The 17,600-nt window shown below is 40.9% G+C and overlaps 2 protein-coding genes across 7 annotated transcripts in view; both read left to right on the top strand.

Annotated features, from left to right (window-relative positions):
- Positions 1-633: 633 nt before the first annotated feature.
- On the top strand, positions 634-4,483 carry ubl4a (ubiquitin like 4A). Its single transcript, XM_086313908.1, has 4 exons — positions 634-845; positions 2,065-2,170; positions 2,278-2,516; positions 4,083-4,483. The coding sequence occupies exons 1-4, from the start codon at positions 798-800 to the stop codon at positions 4,188-4,190; spliced, it is 501 nt and encodes a 166-aa protein (XP_086170034.1). The 5' UTR covers positions 634-797; the 3' UTR covers positions 4,191-4,483.
- Positions 4,483-17,600, top strand: part of LOC147317187 (dynamin-1-like protein) — a 13,571-nt gene continuing 453 nt past the window's right edge. Inside the window, exons 1-19 of one of the 6 annotated variants that reach the window (XM_086313906.1) lie at positions 4,483-4,538; positions 4,864-4,870; positions 5,446-5,565; positions 6,926-7,067; positions 7,306-7,344; positions 7,541-7,587; positions 7,687-7,758; positions 7,853-7,939; positions 8,047-8,209; positions 8,526-8,646; positions 8,740-9,078; positions 10,953-11,073; positions 11,185-11,340; positions 11,451-11,540; positions 11,636-11,734; positions 11,913-12,029; positions 12,119-12,228; positions 14,554-14,713; positions 14,896-17,600. The exon at positions 14,896-17,600 is cut by the window's right edge and continues 453 nt beyond it. In XM_086313906.1, the coding sequence (XP_086170032.1) occupies positions 4,489-4,538; positions 4,864-4,870; positions 5,446-5,565; positions 6,926-7,067; positions 7,306-7,344; positions 7,541-7,587; positions 7,687-7,758; positions 7,853-7,939; positions 8,047-8,209; positions 8,526-8,646; positions 8,740-9,078; positions 10,953-11,073; positions 11,185-11,340; positions 11,451-11,540; positions 11,636-11,734; positions 11,913-12,029; positions 12,119-12,228; positions 14,554-14,713; positions 14,896-14,952 (2,097 nt within the window). In that variant the 5' untranslated portion in view covers positions 4,483-4,488 and the 3' untranslated portion in view covers positions 14,953-17,600. Of the gene's footprint in view, positions 4,539-4,848; positions 5,065-5,445; positions 5,566-6,925; positions 7,068-7,305; positions 7,345-7,540; positions 7,588-7,686; positions 7,759-7,852; positions 7,940-8,046; positions 8,210-8,525; positions 8,647-8,739; positions 9,079-10,952; positions 11,074-11,184; positions 11,341-11,450; positions 11,541-11,635; positions 11,735-11,912; positions 12,030-12,118; positions 12,229-14,553; positions 14,714-14,895 lie in introns of those variants that run through there. The other 5 variants (XM_086313904.1, XM_086313901.1, XM_086313902.1 and 2 more) reach the window with 5 other exon arrangements.

Below are 17,600 nucleotides of genomic sequence, written 5' to 3'. Positions count from 1 at the left end.
GGCTGGCCGTGTGCACCGATCAAAGATTTATTCGTTTTCTCTCCATAGCAGATGTGCAGCCATCCTAATATAATTTTACCTTATATCATGTTTTTTATTTTCTCAGTAAAGGCTTGATATGTATTTGATGTAGGTGCATAAAGTAACAAAATAAATGTTACTCTGCAATTGGACGGCAAGTAGTTTTCCGATAACTACAGTTTCAAACTACATGTGATGATGAGTTATGGTAACAACGCTATAATGTTGCAATAATGTGAGGCATTAATAGGAAAATCAGTTATAAGTTACTGTGTTCACCACGATACTAGTAAAAACACGCTAGAGTCATGCAGCCTTAGTCCACTTTATTTAAACACAATTTCCCTGTGTGTTATTTAAACACACAAAAAGGAAAAAAATGTTTTAAAAACGTAATAAATTAGCCCTGGTGTAGCATTGTTGATAATATTACTAATAGCCGCGTTATAAGTCAAAGTTGTAAGCCTTTTTGAGTTTTCCCATCCTCTTTTTTTCTTTTTAATATTCAACTGCGGCATAATTAGGAGAAAATAAATGGATTATTGTTTGTTTTTGTTGTTATGACACTTTCCTCCGAAGGCTGGTGTAGCTGCCATGCCACACTCCGGCCAGCGCGCGGCGGTAGTGGGATGCGGGAGAAGAAAATGGGCCGTTGGCAAGCAAAGAATTGCGAGCTGATAAAGTAGCTGTACTCTGAAGCAGCACACTCCGGGAGGCTTTGTTACTTTATCTTTATTGTTGTGTAATTTTTTTGTTTTTTGAAAGCATATTCAAAAATGATCCTCACGGTGAAACCGCTTCAAGGAAAAGAGTGCAGCGTACAGGTGAGTGAAGTACCGCTGCGCTAGCTCACCGACTCTTGCTAACTGCGATCGCAGCTAGCAGTTTAGCCGAGCCAGCATTGGCATGTCACATGCCGAGCTGCCTTTAGAAAAACGGCTACGCATGTTTTTTTGAAGTAATAAAATAGCCTGTCAGAAATACTGGGATTCAGTGCTACACACTGTAGCCTACACTAGCCGGTTGTATGGGCATTTCTCCTCAGAGTCATTGATGTTATAGTGGCTGGCGTGCTAGCCAAATCCTGGATAAGATGTTGCATACAATCTCGCCTGACAACAGCTGACTAGTAGCATTTGAAGCCGGTCTTTGTGATTTCGGGTAAAGAAAAAAAAAGGGGAAGTCCTATCTTAGGAAAACACTTTTTCGTGCAGTAAGACCAATATAGCTGTCAGTTAGCTTTAGCCTCAGTCTGTCTCTCACAAAGCTAATTTTTAAAACATTATGAAGCACAAACTGGATTTTTTTTCTAAAATTGTTTAAAAATTCTGTGTTCAGCAGAGAAGTGGTTCCATGCACAACATCTACGCTATTACAGTGATTACAGCCATTTCGTTTAAAATGTTAGCCAGAGTGCACTTTATTTATTTATTTTTTAGAGAAAGGGGCCTCTACAAAGGTCAGTACAAAGCGGGGATGTCACTTATTTATATCCCCTTTCTGTTTTTTGCTGCTGTGTTTTTGGTCACTATCCTGTTGCATAACCCAAAGGCGTTTGAGTGTTAGAGGACAAACTAATGACCGGACATTCTACCAGAAAATCCTGAAGGATAGAGCAGAATTCATGGTTCCATCAATTACACGAAGTCTTCCAGGTCTCGAAACAGCAAAGCAGCCCCACCATCACACTACCTCCACTGTGTTTTACACCAGATGTAACACAGAACTCAAACTCTTCAAAAAGTTCAGTTCTTTTCTCGTCAGTCTAAAGAATATTTCCCAAAAAGTTTTGGGGATCATCAAGATGCTTTTTGGCAAATGTGAGATAGGTGTGTGTGTGTGTGTGTGTGTGTGTGCGTGTGCGTGCGTGTTGTTTTGTTTAAAATATGCCAAAAAACAAGAAATCAAGAATGGGACAAATACTCTTTTACAGCACTGTGTGCTGTGTAATTTAAACGCTTTTCAGCTGCACAGAAAGAAAACAGCTAGCGTCATGCTCTTAAATTACACATGTACTACATGATTGGGTTGTTTATCTTCCAGGTGACTGAAGACGAAAAGGTCTCCACAGTGAAGGAGCTTGTATCTGAACGTCTCAACATACCAGCAAACCAACAACGGTTACTCTACAAAGGGAAAGCTCTAGCAGGTAGATGTGGCAACAGTGCCACATTTGATGGCAGCATTTGTTAATACTTTTCTGCATGCATCATATGTAAATTTTTAATGGCAATACATTATATCACTCTCCCTCAGATGAACACAGACTGAGTGATTACTCTATTGGTCCTGAAGCTAAATTGAATCTGGTAATCCGTCCCGTGGGAGAGAGGACTGCAGCTTCAGGGACAGCAGCACCAGGCGGCGGTGGTAGCTGTAGCAGCACCAGCAGCGGAAGCAGCACACAGGGAGGAGTATGGCAGACCATCTCCACTATACTTGCTAGACACTTTAGTCCGGCAGATGCAGCAAAGGTTCATGAACAGCTTATTAAGGTATATAAATGCAGCATCATCTATTTTTTTTCGTCACACAAGTTGACAGCTGTGCATATTTAATAAATGTAAAATATTAAAGTTGAAAGGGCCAGTTATGGATGATTTATGAACATGTAGTGGTAACAATGAGATACTAATTTAATTTCTGGAAATCTATTATTAATAATTACTACAATATTTGTATAATGCTTTTATCTTTTAATGAGAACGGATTTTACTGTAGAAAGTCGGTGTACTGACAACTCTTGAGTAGGGCTGTGCGATATGACCAAAATCTCATATCCCGATATAAGACATTTATCGTCCGATAACGATATAAATCACAAAAATTTTACATTTTCTGTACATTCTGAGAATCGCGGGCAGCTCGACTTGCGTAAAGTGTTTCCAGCTGGGCGTCGTGTACCTGGAGTCGAGTGTTTTAACCGATGCATGAAACTACACATTTTTAGACATAAGTTGTAACGGCCGCTGTTTTCTTTGTGAGTATTTATTACACGGCGTGCTGCAGGGAAAAGCCTGTTCTAACGTTTGAGTCTAAGGTTTTTTTTATTTTTAGCACCTGTCAGCACTTTTTTGCTTCTCATCCTTAAGTACTCTGCATACTCTTTTACGTGATTAAGTTTATTTTGAAAAGTCTCAACAGGATCTTGAGCTTTATTGTGAAAGGTTTATGTGGAAGATAAACAAGCGGACACGCGATGGTTTTACTGTCGCTGTTGCTAACGACAACGCATAAAAACAGGCGCTTGTCTGTCCATAGTGTGGTTATATTAAATATAAGAGAAAGAGATAACTTTAAGAAATTAATATAGTGACCATCAAAACGATGAAAAAATATTGCCGTAAACAGTTTATTTTGCGACACCACGAAACAAATGATAGCGTAAAATGAAACGATAGATGTTTTTATATCGTCATCCGATATATATCCTTATATCAAACAGCCCTACTCTTGAGTTTGTTAGTTGATCAGCTCCTATCCATCCAACTGTGCTCACTAATTAGAAGCTACATTCAGCTGCTCCCTCATTCACGAGGCGTTGCCACAGCAGGTAGCTCTGCATGCCTTCCCAACGAAACCCCAAAGGGATTCATGTCTCCTCCTTTCGCTTGTTAGGCAAATATGTAAACCACTAAACTATGGAGCCACTAATTATGCTGGGCTAAATAATTAATTGAACAACTCAGACCAGTAGCAGCCAGACATGCGTGTGTGTTTGAAGGGGGGGGGGGATGAAGCAAAATCTAGTTTGGCCTTTTGCTGCCAAATTCTGTTGTTATCCTGAAATTGTTTAATTATTTGCGTGCAAATAATTTTAACATCATTACAAAACAAACAGTCAAAATTGCAAATTAGCTTACCTCCACTTGCGTCTACACTTTTTGGACTTAACAAACTCCTTTTAAGAGCAACAAAAATGTTTCTGAAGGTCATGCTTCCAGTCCTTCATGCATTATTTCTAAGCCAGAACATGTTGTAAATAAATGCACTGAAATGTTTTTAACCTGCTACTTTTCAATATGTTTTTATTTCTTTTTTACTTTCTTTCTTTTCTCAAGGACTATGAACGTTCCCTTCGACAGCTTAGCCTCGATGACATTGAGCGCTTAGCGGGGAGGTTGCTTCATCCGGAGGGCGAGGGCATGGACACCTCATACATGGACTAAGAATGCATAGCTTGAAGCTGTTTTTTTCCAATTGTTGTTTGAGAGACGCTCAGTGCTTTGACATGCATACGGTGTTCAGAGTGTTAGACTGTGAAAAATACAATGTCATTTTTCTTACAGAGAGCCCCAGGGTGAGCATGGATAACACTGATTGTTTATCTCAGCAATAGGGCTTTCTTATCTTGGATGAGAAAACTTGGCCTCTTGAAATTGGCCCTTGTCATTGGTGGCACAGTAACCTCGACCTGATCACATAATATCTGAATACAAAGGAGTCCATTTATGAAGCTGTCTTCACATGATCTCTGGCTGCTACAAATTCCAGGGGACACTAACTTCTAATGGAGGGTATTTATTAGTAATATTTGGGTTGCGTGATGACTGGGTGTTTCCTGTTATAACCATCTGTGCAAAGTTCATACATGTTTTATTCTGTAACTTACTGATGGCCATTGTATGTAAATAACATGTTTATATATACAGATATTAAAACACAGGGGGAAAAAAAGCCTATCTTTCCGCTTTTCTTGTGTGCTTTTTAAGTGTCAGAATATATAAATGTATAAGCAGTGTGGTTTGATTTGAGGTTTCACAAGGCGGGACTTTACATATCAGCCAATCAGATGCTAGGAAACCTCGTGACTCAAATTTTTGACCAATTGGATTGACTGAGTAATACGGTTCCGCCTATGTGATCAACTGACGGTCTGTATCTTTATGCTGCTAATTTTGGATGACATTTCGGGTAGAATGAAGGGTTAACGCGTTGTTTTAATACAAACTATGAAGAACAGGAAACTTGGATAGGAAGGAATATATCTTGAACATTGGTGAGGTCAGCATCGGGTACCGTTTCTTTAGCAGCTAAGCGAGTGTAAGCAGTTAGCTAGCTTATCCATTTCACTTCCTCCCTTTACCCAATAGATTTAGCAAGCTATAGTTGGCACATAACATCGAGTGTCTCGGTTTGTGCTGTCACCACCATTTGTTGCACTGTTAGTCAGACCTGGTTTCATCCCAGTAGTTGACAACTCGTAACCAGTGTTTATCTTAAAATGCCACTTCAAACTGGTGCTTAACCTGGGAGGATTGAGCGTGGTGTTACACCCCTCTCATCAGGACCACTTCTCCCTCTGACGAAGCTATACTGCTTTTGTTTTTTTTTAACTATTTTGAAGTTTGTTTTATCTTTGCTCTGTGTGTGTGTGTGTGTGTGTGTTTAATTTATTCATTAAACAAAAAAAACCCAATGTAGCAACCGTCTGTTGGAAGGATGGAAACTCTCATTCCCACCATCAACCGGTTGCAGGAGGTCTTTCTAACACTGGGGGCGGAGATCATACAGTTACCTCAGATAGTCGTGGTTGGATCTCAGGTAGGCTAGGACGCATCTAAAGTACTGTGCAAAAGTCTGAGCTACCCATGATTTCGTTATATTTTGTTTCCAAGCAGCCAGGCTGTCTTCTAATTAAAGTAGTCTTGAACAATAGTTCTTCAGGTTTTCTGAAGGTCTATCAAAGTTCTTCTTTGGAGACTGCCTACTTTTTTCACTCCTTTTCAGTCAAGTCCTTGTACCTGAGCATTTTTACAGAAATGTTTTGTTCATTAAGTTAATTTGTTTATTCCCTAACTCAAAGCCTGAGCAATATAGCAGACAACTAACTTACAGAACATGCTTTGAGTTGTATCTTTGGGCATCTTGTTAGTGAAAATATTTTATTCCCATTTCTTTATCTGTGAAAAAGATCCCAAAAGAGCTGAAAACTTTGTATACATAAAAAAAATATCTACAGCAGATGAACTGCATCTGAAAGTCATGTCCTTAAGAAATAGGGGAAAAAATCCATCAAAGACCTGACACAGAACCTGAGAGATGCATCTGGTCCTTCAGTTGACTATTCACTAAAGTCTCATCAGGGTTGTCAGTGGAAGAGTGGCTGTCAGGTAACCATTCCTAAGGAAAGGAAACCAGGAGAAAACACTGAGGTATCCCAGATTACAAACTGGACTGAAAATCAATGGCAGCAGGTTTTATCGTGTGATGAATCCGTATTTGAAATGTTTGGTTCAAATCATCTACAGAGATGTCAGGAGGGAGGCACTACAGTGAGTGTCTACTGTAAAACCGTGGAAGTTCTATCATGGTTTAGAACTGCATTTTCAGCCAGTGGTCTTATCAAAATTGATTAAATTATGAACACAGAAAAATGCAGTCAGATTTTGATCCTCTATGTAGTGCCATCTGAAAAGCATCTGATTTGCGGTGGCTTCATTTTTCAGGATGATAATGATCCCAGATACACTGCCAATGCAATAAAAGTTTACCTGGATATACAACACACACACAATGGAACACTATCAGGTATGGAGAGGCCAACCCTCAACATAATTGAAGCAGTGTGGTATCATCTTGACAAAACAAAAGGCAGACAACATCCGAAGAAGAGGTTTGAATGTCCTTCATGAAGCCTGGAGAACTAATTCTGAAGGCTGCTTAAAGAATTGACAAAAAAGTTTGCCCAAGAGAGCTTGAAGTAAAAAGCTCAATGGTGATGCAGTTTTCTCAAATTTTTATCTATAACATTCCATCAACTGTCATGTATGCTGTAGCTGAAGCTGTAAACTGGGTTCATGTTATTTTTTTTATTATATTCACAATGGCGTATCCACACTGCATGAAAACTTTGCAGATGACTGTATCAGGGTTAAACTGGTCTTATCATGTGTCATAACAGAGCAGTGGAAAGAGCTCTGTGTTGGAGAGCCTGGTTGGACGGGATTTCTTGCCTCGAGGATCAGGAATAGTCACAAGACGACCCCTGGTGTTGCAGCTTGTTAATGTCCCCCCATTGCAGGAGAGGCTGAAGATCGAGAACGGTAAACAAACACAAATCTGTCACTGTTATATTCCTTTAAAAAAAACAAAGTCAAGTTTAGGAAGTTAGGGTATGCAGAAGAATGAGGAGAATAGAGTAACAGAAGGTTGTTATTAAAGTGTATACTGCATGCAGTAGTTAACGTGCACCTTTTCTCACTGTTTTTAACTGCTATTCCTTTTATGGTCTTGCTTTGCTAACACTCTCTTTCTTCCTCTTCTCCTTCACTGGCTTTTCAGGAAATGGGATTAAGCAAAATGCCCAAAACAGCTACCCAGGTCTCTCTACACTTGATCTGCATGCACTTGTCTTTGTTTAACTTCTTCATTTCTTTTCTGACATTTTCTTCAGCCTGATCTTTCTGCGTCTAGTATGAACACAAGTGGCTTTGTCTTATATTCAAATTAGCATAATGTCTCTTCAAAGTCTTAGTTTTATCTGTGTTAAAATTCACACTTACTCCTATTTGTTCAGGTCTCAAAGCTGAAGAATGGGGTACATTTCTGCACTGCAAGAATCAGGTTTGTTTATCTTAGGCATTCAAATAATATGTACACTGCTTTGGTTCTGTATTGTGTGCTAGGATTATGTGATGTGTAATTTTCTCACTCTTTTAATAGATCTTCACAGATTTTCAGGAAATTCGTCGGGAAATTGAAGCAGAGACTGAACGAGGTTCAGGCGACAATAAAGTGAGAAGAACACTTTGATGTGCGCTCAGTAATGCTGCAGGTTCAGCTGTTTCCACTGGATTCATTATTTTCTTTCTCTGTTTTTCATATCCAGGGGATCAGTCCTGAGCCCATATATCTGAAGATTTTCTCTCCAAAAGTTCTTAATCTCACTCTGGTTGATTTACCTGGAATTACTAAGGTAGATTCAGCCTCTTGACGGGGATGCTGACTGGATATGATTTATGCAAACACAGTGACGTTAGATAATCATTAATAATGATCGAATGTGTGCTGTGGTTGTCTTAGGTTCCTGTTGGGGACCAGCCAAAGGACATCGAGGCTCAAGTGCAAGAGATGATCTTGTCCTTTATCTCCAATCCAAACTGCCTTATCCTCGCAGTGTCCCCTGCCAACTCTGACTTGGCCACATCTGATGCACTAAAATTGGCTCGTGAGGTTGATACAGATGGTAAGACATTATTTATACAGGGGGTTTTTTTTTCCTCAGAATTTATCTTAATTTTCTCTCTCTCTCTCTGTGTTTACTGCATGACGTGCTTCATTTTTAAATTGTTACATAACATGCTTTCATTTTTAAATTATCAAATGCGTCGAAAGAAGTAATTTCATGCTACTGATATAGCCTGTCTTTACAGTTTAAAAACCTTGCTGACAGGAAAATGAATGTTCATGTGCTCCCTTTGGCTGTGGTGATAAAGAGAATGATTAAATGGGGGAACAGTTCACCCTGAATGATCTGTGAATGTTGTGTTGGTGTCTGTCAGGCCGTCGAACACTGCTGGTGGTCAGTAAGCTGGACCTGATGGATGCAGGAACCGATGCGCTGGAGGTCCTTCTGGGTCGAGTCATTCCAGTCAGGCTTGGGATTATCGGGGTGGTTAACAGGTTTGGAAGAAACAAACTTGCTTGTTGATCTATAATTAAAAGTATTAATATTCTGATTATCTTACTGAACTCGCTGTTTTCTTCTTGTTGTAGGAGCCAGCATGACATAAATACTCAGAAAAGCCTGGAGGACTCAATGAAGGATGAGCAGGCTTTCTTGCAGCGCCACTATCCCTCGCTAGTGTCTCGTGCTGGCTCTCGCTATCTGGCCAAAACTCTCAGCAGGCTGCTCATGCACCACATCCGGGACTGCTTGCCAGACCTCAAAACCCGAGTGACTGTGCTGAGTGCCCAGTACCAGGCAAGACTCAACAGCTACGGACAGCCCGTAGAGGATCACAGTGCCACCCTGCTACAGATAGTCACCAAGTTTGCCAGCGATTATTGCAACACCATAGAGGGAACAGCCAGGCACATACAAACCTCAGAGCTGTGAGTCTGACCACACTCTAGTGGCACCTGGTGGAGCTTTTGTTTTCTGATTTAGTGAAATGCCTTAACTCTTCTGCTCAACACAGCAGTTGTTGCACAAATCTGCATTTTAACTTACTTTGATGAGCGTCCCAAAAGGTTGATTCTGTTCATCTGGACGTTTTCAGTGAGAGAAACGTTTCGTCGCTCACTGAAGTGACTTCTTCAGTCTCAGCTGATTGCTGCAGGTTTCCCCAACCTTTTAAACAGGACATTTGCATAATGACTGAAGCTAGCCCACTAACGAACAATGGTCTATGAGGTCAGTTTCTTGATCATTAATATGAAATTGTTATGAACATTGATCAACAGCCACTGATCAAAGACCATTGGTCAATGACAGCTGATCAATGGCCTTGAGTACTATTCACAGAGAGGTGGGGAATGGCTTCAATCACAGCACTGTAAGCTGGTGAAACGTGAAAAATATACCATTACGCCCCCTCCTCAGCCTTCTTGATATGATGTTCTTCTGCTTCCCTGGCCACTGTATCTGTGGCGATGCTGTTCGCTCTTTGTCGTAGCGTCCTTATGACACACAGTTTGTGCTCCAGTGGGTGATGAGGGTCAAACCTTAAATACTTTACGTTACCCATCAACTTTTAAATGTTCCCCCTTAATAATGGAAATCTCAAAGTCTAAGAAGGCGGTCTTTCTTCATAACCTCCATGGTGATCTTGATGTGTTTCTCCACCGAGTTATTGTGATCAGTGAATTGTGGTACGTCCTGAGATTTGATTTTCAACCAGGTGTCATCCACATACCTGTACCAACGACTTGGGGGTGTTCCAGGGTAGGATAACAGAGCCCCGTTTTCCACTTCTTCCATGTACAAGTTGCCCACAGTGGGTGAAACTGGGGAACCTACGGCACACCCATGTTTCTGCTTGTAGTACTGACACTTGTATTTGAAATAGGTGGAATGAAGACACAGTTCCACAAACAAACACACTTGGTCGGTGCTGAGAGTGGTCCTGCTGCTGAGGTTGGGGTCATCCTGTAATCTCTTATGAACTACCTTCACTGCTTCAGTGACTGGAACACAAGTGAAGAGAAACGTAACATCATATGAGACCATTGTTTCATCTGCCTCCATTATGACATCTCTAAGCTTCTCAACAAAATTCAAAGTGTTCTGGATATAGCGTTTAGAGCTGCCTATCAACGGGTTGAGGATCAAAGCCAGAAACTTTGAGATGTTATACGTGACTGAGCAGACAATTGGTCTTAAAGGTACACCCTGTTTTTGTATCTTAGGTAAACCATACAGACTTGGTGTAGTTTCCCCTGGGTGTAGCCTGTGGTATGAGGTCTGGTCAGCAGCATTGTCTTAATCTAAGTGCTTCAGACAATCTATCACCCTCTTCCTGTAACCACTACCTGGGTCTTGTTGTAGGGGTTCATAAGTATTTTTGTCAGTGAGCAGTGACAAAATTTTTCACGACAGTCCTTCTGGTTAAGTGAAACCGTGCACCTACCCTTGTCGACAGAAGGGTCGACAAGGGTAGGTGCACTACCCAGATGAACAGAATCCACTTTTTGGGATTTGCAAACCTGGATGATTGAGACTGCATCGAGACATTTGACGAGCGTCATGAGAGTAATGTCCTCGTGCTAATGTAGGTGTAAACTAAAGTGGTATCAGCATCTTCCGTTGGCACATTCCACTCTGCAGCTTTTACCATTTGATGATTAATTCATTAAAATACATGGGGAGCAAATATTGACCCTTTTTGGTTGACTGCATTTAAGCTTGGCACAGCTAGCATTGCTGACACGCAGGACTGAGACACAGCACTGATATCACAACTTTCACCTTTCTCTTCTTTCTGCAGCTGTGGAGGTGCTCGGATCTGTTACATATTCCACGAGACCTTTGGCCGGACCTTGCAGTCTATCGACCCCCTGGCGGGCCTGACTGATCTCGATATCCTCACTGCTATCCGTAATGCTACTGTAAGCTTCTTCTCGCTTCTGTTTGTGTAGCTCTACTAAATCCTAATTCTAGTCAAGTCTGGAGCTGGTGTGTATTTGTGTTTGTATGTATGTATGATATTTGCCCTGCAGGGCCCACGGCCAGCACTTTTTGTGCCCGAGGTGTCCTTTGAGCTGCTGGTGAAGCGGCAAATTAAGCGTCTAGAGGAGCCCAGTCTGCGCTGCGTGGAGCTGGTTCATGAAGAGCTGCAGCGGATCATCCAGCACTGTTCCTCCTTCAGTACACAGGTGGGACCACAGATCATATTGCACTTTACACATGGTTGAATAAAGAAAATAGTGCCGCAGTAATTATTACAGAACCGTGTTAAACAACAGCGTGTCTTTGCATTTTTAAGGAGCTTCTTCGATTTCCCAAGCTGCACGATTCCATTGTGGAAGTAGTGACTGGATTATTGCGGAAACGCTTGCCGATTACTAATGAAATGGTAATCCACAGCTTAAGCAAGATCATCATTTTTATATTAATTATATTAGTCATCCCACTGGATGCTTTTTTTTTTGCTTTTTTTTTTACTTTCAGGTCCATCATTTAGTAGCAATAGAGCTTGCCTACATCAACACAAAGCATCCAGACTTCACGGATGCGGCGCAGGTCTCCGCATCTGTCAACAGTCAGCAGGTAGTAGTTTGTTTCTCACTGCAGGGACTTTTTTTCTGCTTGGCTAAACAGCAGACACTGTGCTCTTTAAAAGCTGAAGTGTAATTCATAATTAAATATTAAAACCACTTTCAGAGTTTTTAGTGGAATCCCAGCTTAAAAAAACCCGTCTTTTACCCTCTGAGTTGCTTGTTTTCAGGCAGAGGCTCTTGACGGAGGGAAGCGCTGGAAGAACGAGAAGGTCACGGAAGAAAAGGCTGCAGCTGCAGGCTTTGGGAGCCCCAGCAAAGGCCAGGCCATTAACCTCCTTGACACAGTGAGTAGCGGGATTAGCAGTATGACAAAGCACTGAAGTCATTGCAGATGGTCAGTATTAATATTTTGCTTGGCCCTTCTCTCTGTCAGGCTGTGCCAGTGTCCCGAAAGCTGAGCTCGAGGGAGCAGAGGGACTGTGAGGTCATCCAGCGTCTCATCAAGAGCTACTTCCTCATTGTCCGCAAGAGCATCCAAGACAGGTTTGACTGGCACAAATCCAGAGCACCTCAGGGGACCCTACTTCCCCTTTACATCACGTTCAAAGCTCAGTTGTTGCTATTGATTAGTTCAAATTTGGCACAAACATTCAGTTAGAATAAAGTTGGTCAAAAGTGACATGACCTTACTGAACTCGCAATAATTCATGTGGTAATTATGTTGTCTCTTATAGGACAAAATGATTAATTGAGATCAAAGTTCAGCTTTGCTGTGACAGCATTCTGTAAAACCACTTCTCTGGTTATTATTCAGGAGCTTAAAGGCTTTTATACACTGGACATGTATTTGTTCAAATGTTTTGAGCGTTAAAAATATTTTTTGGGCCGGCAGCATAACTTCGCTTACCAATCAGACCACTGCATTTTCCAGCAAGTGCGCTGTAGGTCCGTGAGTCGTTTGGTACCGGGCCGCGAGAGTTGAGGCTCGGGTGTAAAATTTATGGTTTTTATCGTTAACTCGGTTTCCCTGGGTCTTATGTTACTCTCAGTGTTGTTGGCGCATTTCAGAAGGACGCTGCTAATAAATTTACACAACTACACAGTGGATTCGTGTTTATTATTATATTTGCAAAATACCACAGTTTTTGTCTTGGTCATTTTATTTTGTTGTATTTATCTGCAACACCTTAAAGGCTGGTCCGTGAAGATATTGTCTGAAATTAAATTGGTCTGTGGCGCAAAAATTGTTGGGGACCGCTGTGTTAGACGACAAGTTTGGATCCAAAAACTTTGGGAAATTCTTTGTGTTTTCCGAAAGCGCTCCGTGTGGCCTTAACTCTTAGATAAAAGAGTAGATCATATATCTTGGCCATTTCTGAATTGATGATACTGATCAGTGGTTAACCAAATATCATTAGAGACTTTTACATCAGTAACACAAAAATCTGAAGGCTGTCTGTCTATCTGACCCATTAAAACACTGAGCCTGAACTTTAAATAGTTAACACGCAGCCATGTCACTGTCCATTTCATACCATCAAACATGACATTGCTAAATCCTCCCTCAAGGTCTGAGAGTACTACTGTGACCACTGTGGTTCCCGCGGAGCTGTATTTTGGTGCAGAAGGAGCTCATGCTGATGGATTTTTGCCTGATGATGCTTAATGCGAGTGCTTGTACGATCTGTGTTCAGAGAGCAGTTTCTGATTTATTCCTTAGGGGAAATGTTCCCTGACTGAAAGTCTGGGTGAAGTGTTCGCTCGTATATAAAATGTTGTCTGCTCCGGTTATTTTAAAGTAATGATGCAGTTTAAGTCCATTTACTTGCATTTGCCTGCATGGACTGGTTTTATCTATGGACAGGGGTGGGCTTGGCTCCAACAGGCAGCTTAGCCACTCAGTCAAAAGTTCAGAAAAGTGTGTTCAGGCTTCCTGAACGACAGGCGTACAAGTCTAAATGTCAGCTCAGGTGTAACATTTGTAGCTGTGTTTGTTCAGGTGAGACCTATCGTGATGCTCTTCTTCTCCCAACACTTTTAATGTTAGATCAGTGCTGATATGTATTGGTCAGATGAAAATGTTGTTTTTTAATGAAATCCATCAGATTTTTCCCTCATTTGCATCTTTTCTGCCTGGCCGCAGGGCAGCGAGAGCAAGCGTGCCACTGCGTGCGTGTATTAACTTCACAATTAGATGTGCCTGATGGTGCTGTCAGTGTGGCTCAGGGTTAGCAGCTGTTAACCTTTTATCTTATCAGTTGTTACTTAGATAAAAGAGCTGCATTGAAAGAGCAGTCTAACTACATGAACAAAGGCTTCTTATATAATGAGAGCTTTTATTTTTCCTCTAAAAAAGATGCAGGGGTTATATTTACATGTAAACTAGAGGGTGACACATTTAGTGAGGATATTAGATTTAGTCTCTGTGGATATTAACTCATGCACTGTTTTCCCTACTTTTACTTCAATTACTGTAAGGGGATTAAATATATCAGCATTAGCAATAAGAGTTTTTGTTCTGGGTGTTTTTTTTTTGTTTATTTTGTATGTGTCTGTCTTAACTGTGGTGCTCTGTTAGAGAATAAGTGTGCAGATGTTGATTCCTGCAGTGATGTCTGTTCTCATACAGCTGCTACATACATACAAATCAGTGTTTCTTAATATTAGTTTAGTGAAGTTGTTTCTTTTTTTAAATATGAGATTAAGCACAAAATAAATCAGCAGTAATGATCTGAACAGGGACTCAGCTCTAACTCTGGAGTCCCTCGCCCTAGTTTCTAGTCAGACTACAGCTTTCTTGGTTGGTGGAAGCATGCAAATTCAGAATAGTAGCCCTAGTGTAAATATCATCGATCTGTGTGTCTACAGTGTGCCCAAGACAGTGATGCATTTCCTGGTGAACTACGTGAAAGAACATCTGCAGAGTGAGCTGGTGGGTCAGCTTTACAAACAGCCACTGCTCCAGGAGCTGCTCATTGAGTCACAGGACACAGCACAGCAGCGGAGTGAGGTTGCTCAAATGCTTGAGGTAAAATTGGATGATGCAATTTGTTCTCTGAATGGGTTCTGAACATCGTGGAACAGCTAGTTGTTTTTCTTTTTCTTTTTTTTCTTTTCTCTGCGGTCTTAATGCCAGCAATTTAACCAGCCTTTCTTTCTTTCTTTCTTTCTTTCTGTCTTTCTTTCTTTTTTTCTTTCTTTCTTTCTCAGGCGCTTAAAAAAGCCAATAACATCATCTCTGAGATCCGGGAGACTCATTTTTGGTAGCCAGAGGAATGCAACAACTTCTTTTGTGTCAAAGGAGAGCTCTGAGAGTTTGAGAGTGTATGTGAGTTTTCGGCAGTCTGTGTTAATGTGTGGCAGTACCACTGTTTTCTCACGGACCAGTGACCATAGCACATTCAGATCTACTTTTTTTCCTCTCTGGCGGTTGCACTGAACAGCATACCGGAGCTGTTGCTTTTCACTGTGAATGCTGAGAGAGAGAGAGATCAATCACACTCAGGCTGAAAGTGTTATTTAACAGGTAGAATGTGACAAGCATAGCCGCGAACAAAAATTTCCTGCAATACTTTGTGTGAAAACCTTTGATGGGTCATAAGTTTGTTTTCTTTTTTTGTAATGTATGTTGTGTATGGAGTATTTATTTTCTCTGTGTTTATTTTTTTTTTATAAATTTGAAATGTGTTCACACTGCACAGCTCCATGCTTTCCAGGCACGGGCTTCCTCTGAGCCCACTTTAGCAGGTGCTAAAACTATGTTAGATTAGATTTCCTGACTTTAATCTCCTTTGTTGGAGTGCTCAGCAGATATAGAAATAAAGTGAAAATCAAATCAATGCAGACTGCAATGCAACACTAAAGACAGGCTGCAGTCATTTAAAGAAATCACAGGATGACTGCGGATTGTTTTTCCAGCTCCGATGCTAATCAATATCAGGTTTATTTTCCAGTCTCGTTTGCATATGAGCCTATTTTTACTGCCTGCTGTAAACATTCCAGTTTTAGGTGAGCAAACCAAACATGCCCAACATATCCTTCCCTCTGTTTGTGTACGATTTTAGAAGACTGCCACATTGAGCTGGACAGCTTAAGTATAAAGTGTGTATGCACCATAGTGTTAGTCAATTCTTACACTTGAAGTGTGTTTTTATTTTTATTTTATTAACCATTAAAAGAGTATGCTTATTATATTTCAGATCCACATGATAGCACTGAAATTTCCTGTAGCTTCGTTTCCTTCCCCACAAAACCAATTATCCACTTGTTTCCACTGTTAATGCTACAGAGATATAAGCTTGTTCGTATTACTGACCCTTTCCTGCCGCTCAGATAAACTGCCTCCAGGAAAGCGAGACAATTAGAAATGTAGATGAATCCTGCCTGCAGTTGTTTTTTTGTTACATTCCCAACCAGAAACCTCAGTCTTAATTTAACCTGACTCATTTGCCCCTGTGCCAGTCACTGTTTCATTATGTAATATTCATTAATATGTAAAATAATGCATCTCTTCCCGGCTTTCCTCCCCCATTCTCAGGCTCAGATAATAGCCAAAACTAATGTTATCCTAAGAATTAGACTTTTTCAGGAAGACCTGCTTTAAACAGAAAGTTCGCCCCTGATCAAGTATACATGTTCTCCTCCTCGGCCTGCAGTGCTGTTTATCTACTGGATTGTTTTGGTATGAAAGAAGACGGCTCCTACATGACACAGGGCAACCAGAGGTAACTCGAGTCAGAGTTTTCAGGGTCCCCGAAGGTGCCTCTCTTCTTTACCTGGCTAAATTGCTACGGTAACTGATGCTGAACACATGACCCGGTCAGGAGCATGATCTGATCAGTTTCCTTTTAGGATCAGGTGGAAGCACAGTGTTTACACTATTTTATTTTCAGTTTGCTTTCAGTGAAAAAAGTTGTTCCTTGCTGAAGGAATATGTTTTGTATATGCAACTTTTTGAAGCCATACTTTACTAACGCACTGAAGCCCAGCTATAAAGCTGCAGCAGCACAAAGTGTATGTGGCATTGTGACAGGAATTTGCATACATTCGGTTGGTGATGCAGAACGTCTGTGGTCCTAATCTGCTGCTAAGTCTCTTTACACTGCTGGAAATACAGCTAATAGAGTACAAATTAGAAAATGAATTGGTTACATTTGTAGACTATATAATTAATAATTTCACTTTAAGCTGGCGACAAGTGATATCCACAGCTCTTTTATGTACACACCTGTGATGTTTAAGCATATCAGGTTTAAAGTTTATGAGCTCTAACATACAGCTGTCACATTAGAAATAAACAGCAGCACCGAGACCCACCAAATGATAAAATAAGTATATTGGAAGGTACTTCAGGCTGCTCCCTTATTTCCCGAGAGGTCGTCAGAGTGGATGAAACTGTGTGTTTGATTTGGCACCGGATGCCTTTCCTGACATGACCCTCACATTTTATCCAGGCTTGTGACCCTCGCAGGCTGGGTTCCCAGAATTGAACCGAGGATCTATAGGCGAGTGTGTTTACCACTCAGTGTGATTTTGATGATAATGAGTTCATATGATATATATATATCGTCATTACTTTCTCCTCTTATTTGCAACATCGTTACCATTATATTTTACTGCTGTATCTGTCTGTCTGTGTTAGGCATGTGACAGACTAGCTAGGGTGTACTCTCCCTCTCATTATATCACAGCTGAGATTGGCTCCAGTGCCCCTGCAAACCTGAACTGGATAAGTAGAAGAAGATGGATGGATGGATATATGTACTAGCACCACGTCAGATAATGTCACTGTCTGGAATATGAGGTGCTGAGTTTATGTATTTTAAGGAAAAAGAGTCAAATGATGCAGTCACTAACTGACGCTGTGATACCCGTTATCACCAGCTGTTTTTAGGGTTTCTTTTTGTTTGCTTTTT

This window comes from Aulonocara sp. 'chitande type north' Nkhata Bay, linkage group LG12, assembly GCF_057382095.1.
Source record: "Aulonocara sp. 'chitande type north' Nkhata Bay isolate Kocher_YH1m ecotype deep benthic linkage group LG12, A_spYH_male_GT1.1, whole genome shotgun sequence".
Classification (NCBI taxonomy): domain Eukaryota; kingdom Metazoa; phylum Chordata; class Actinopteri; order Cichliformes; family Cichlidae; genus Aulonocara; species Aulonocara sp. 'chitande type north' Nkhata Bay.
Note: the sequence above shows the minus strand (reverse complement) of the source record. Positions and strands in the feature narration are given on the sequence as shown.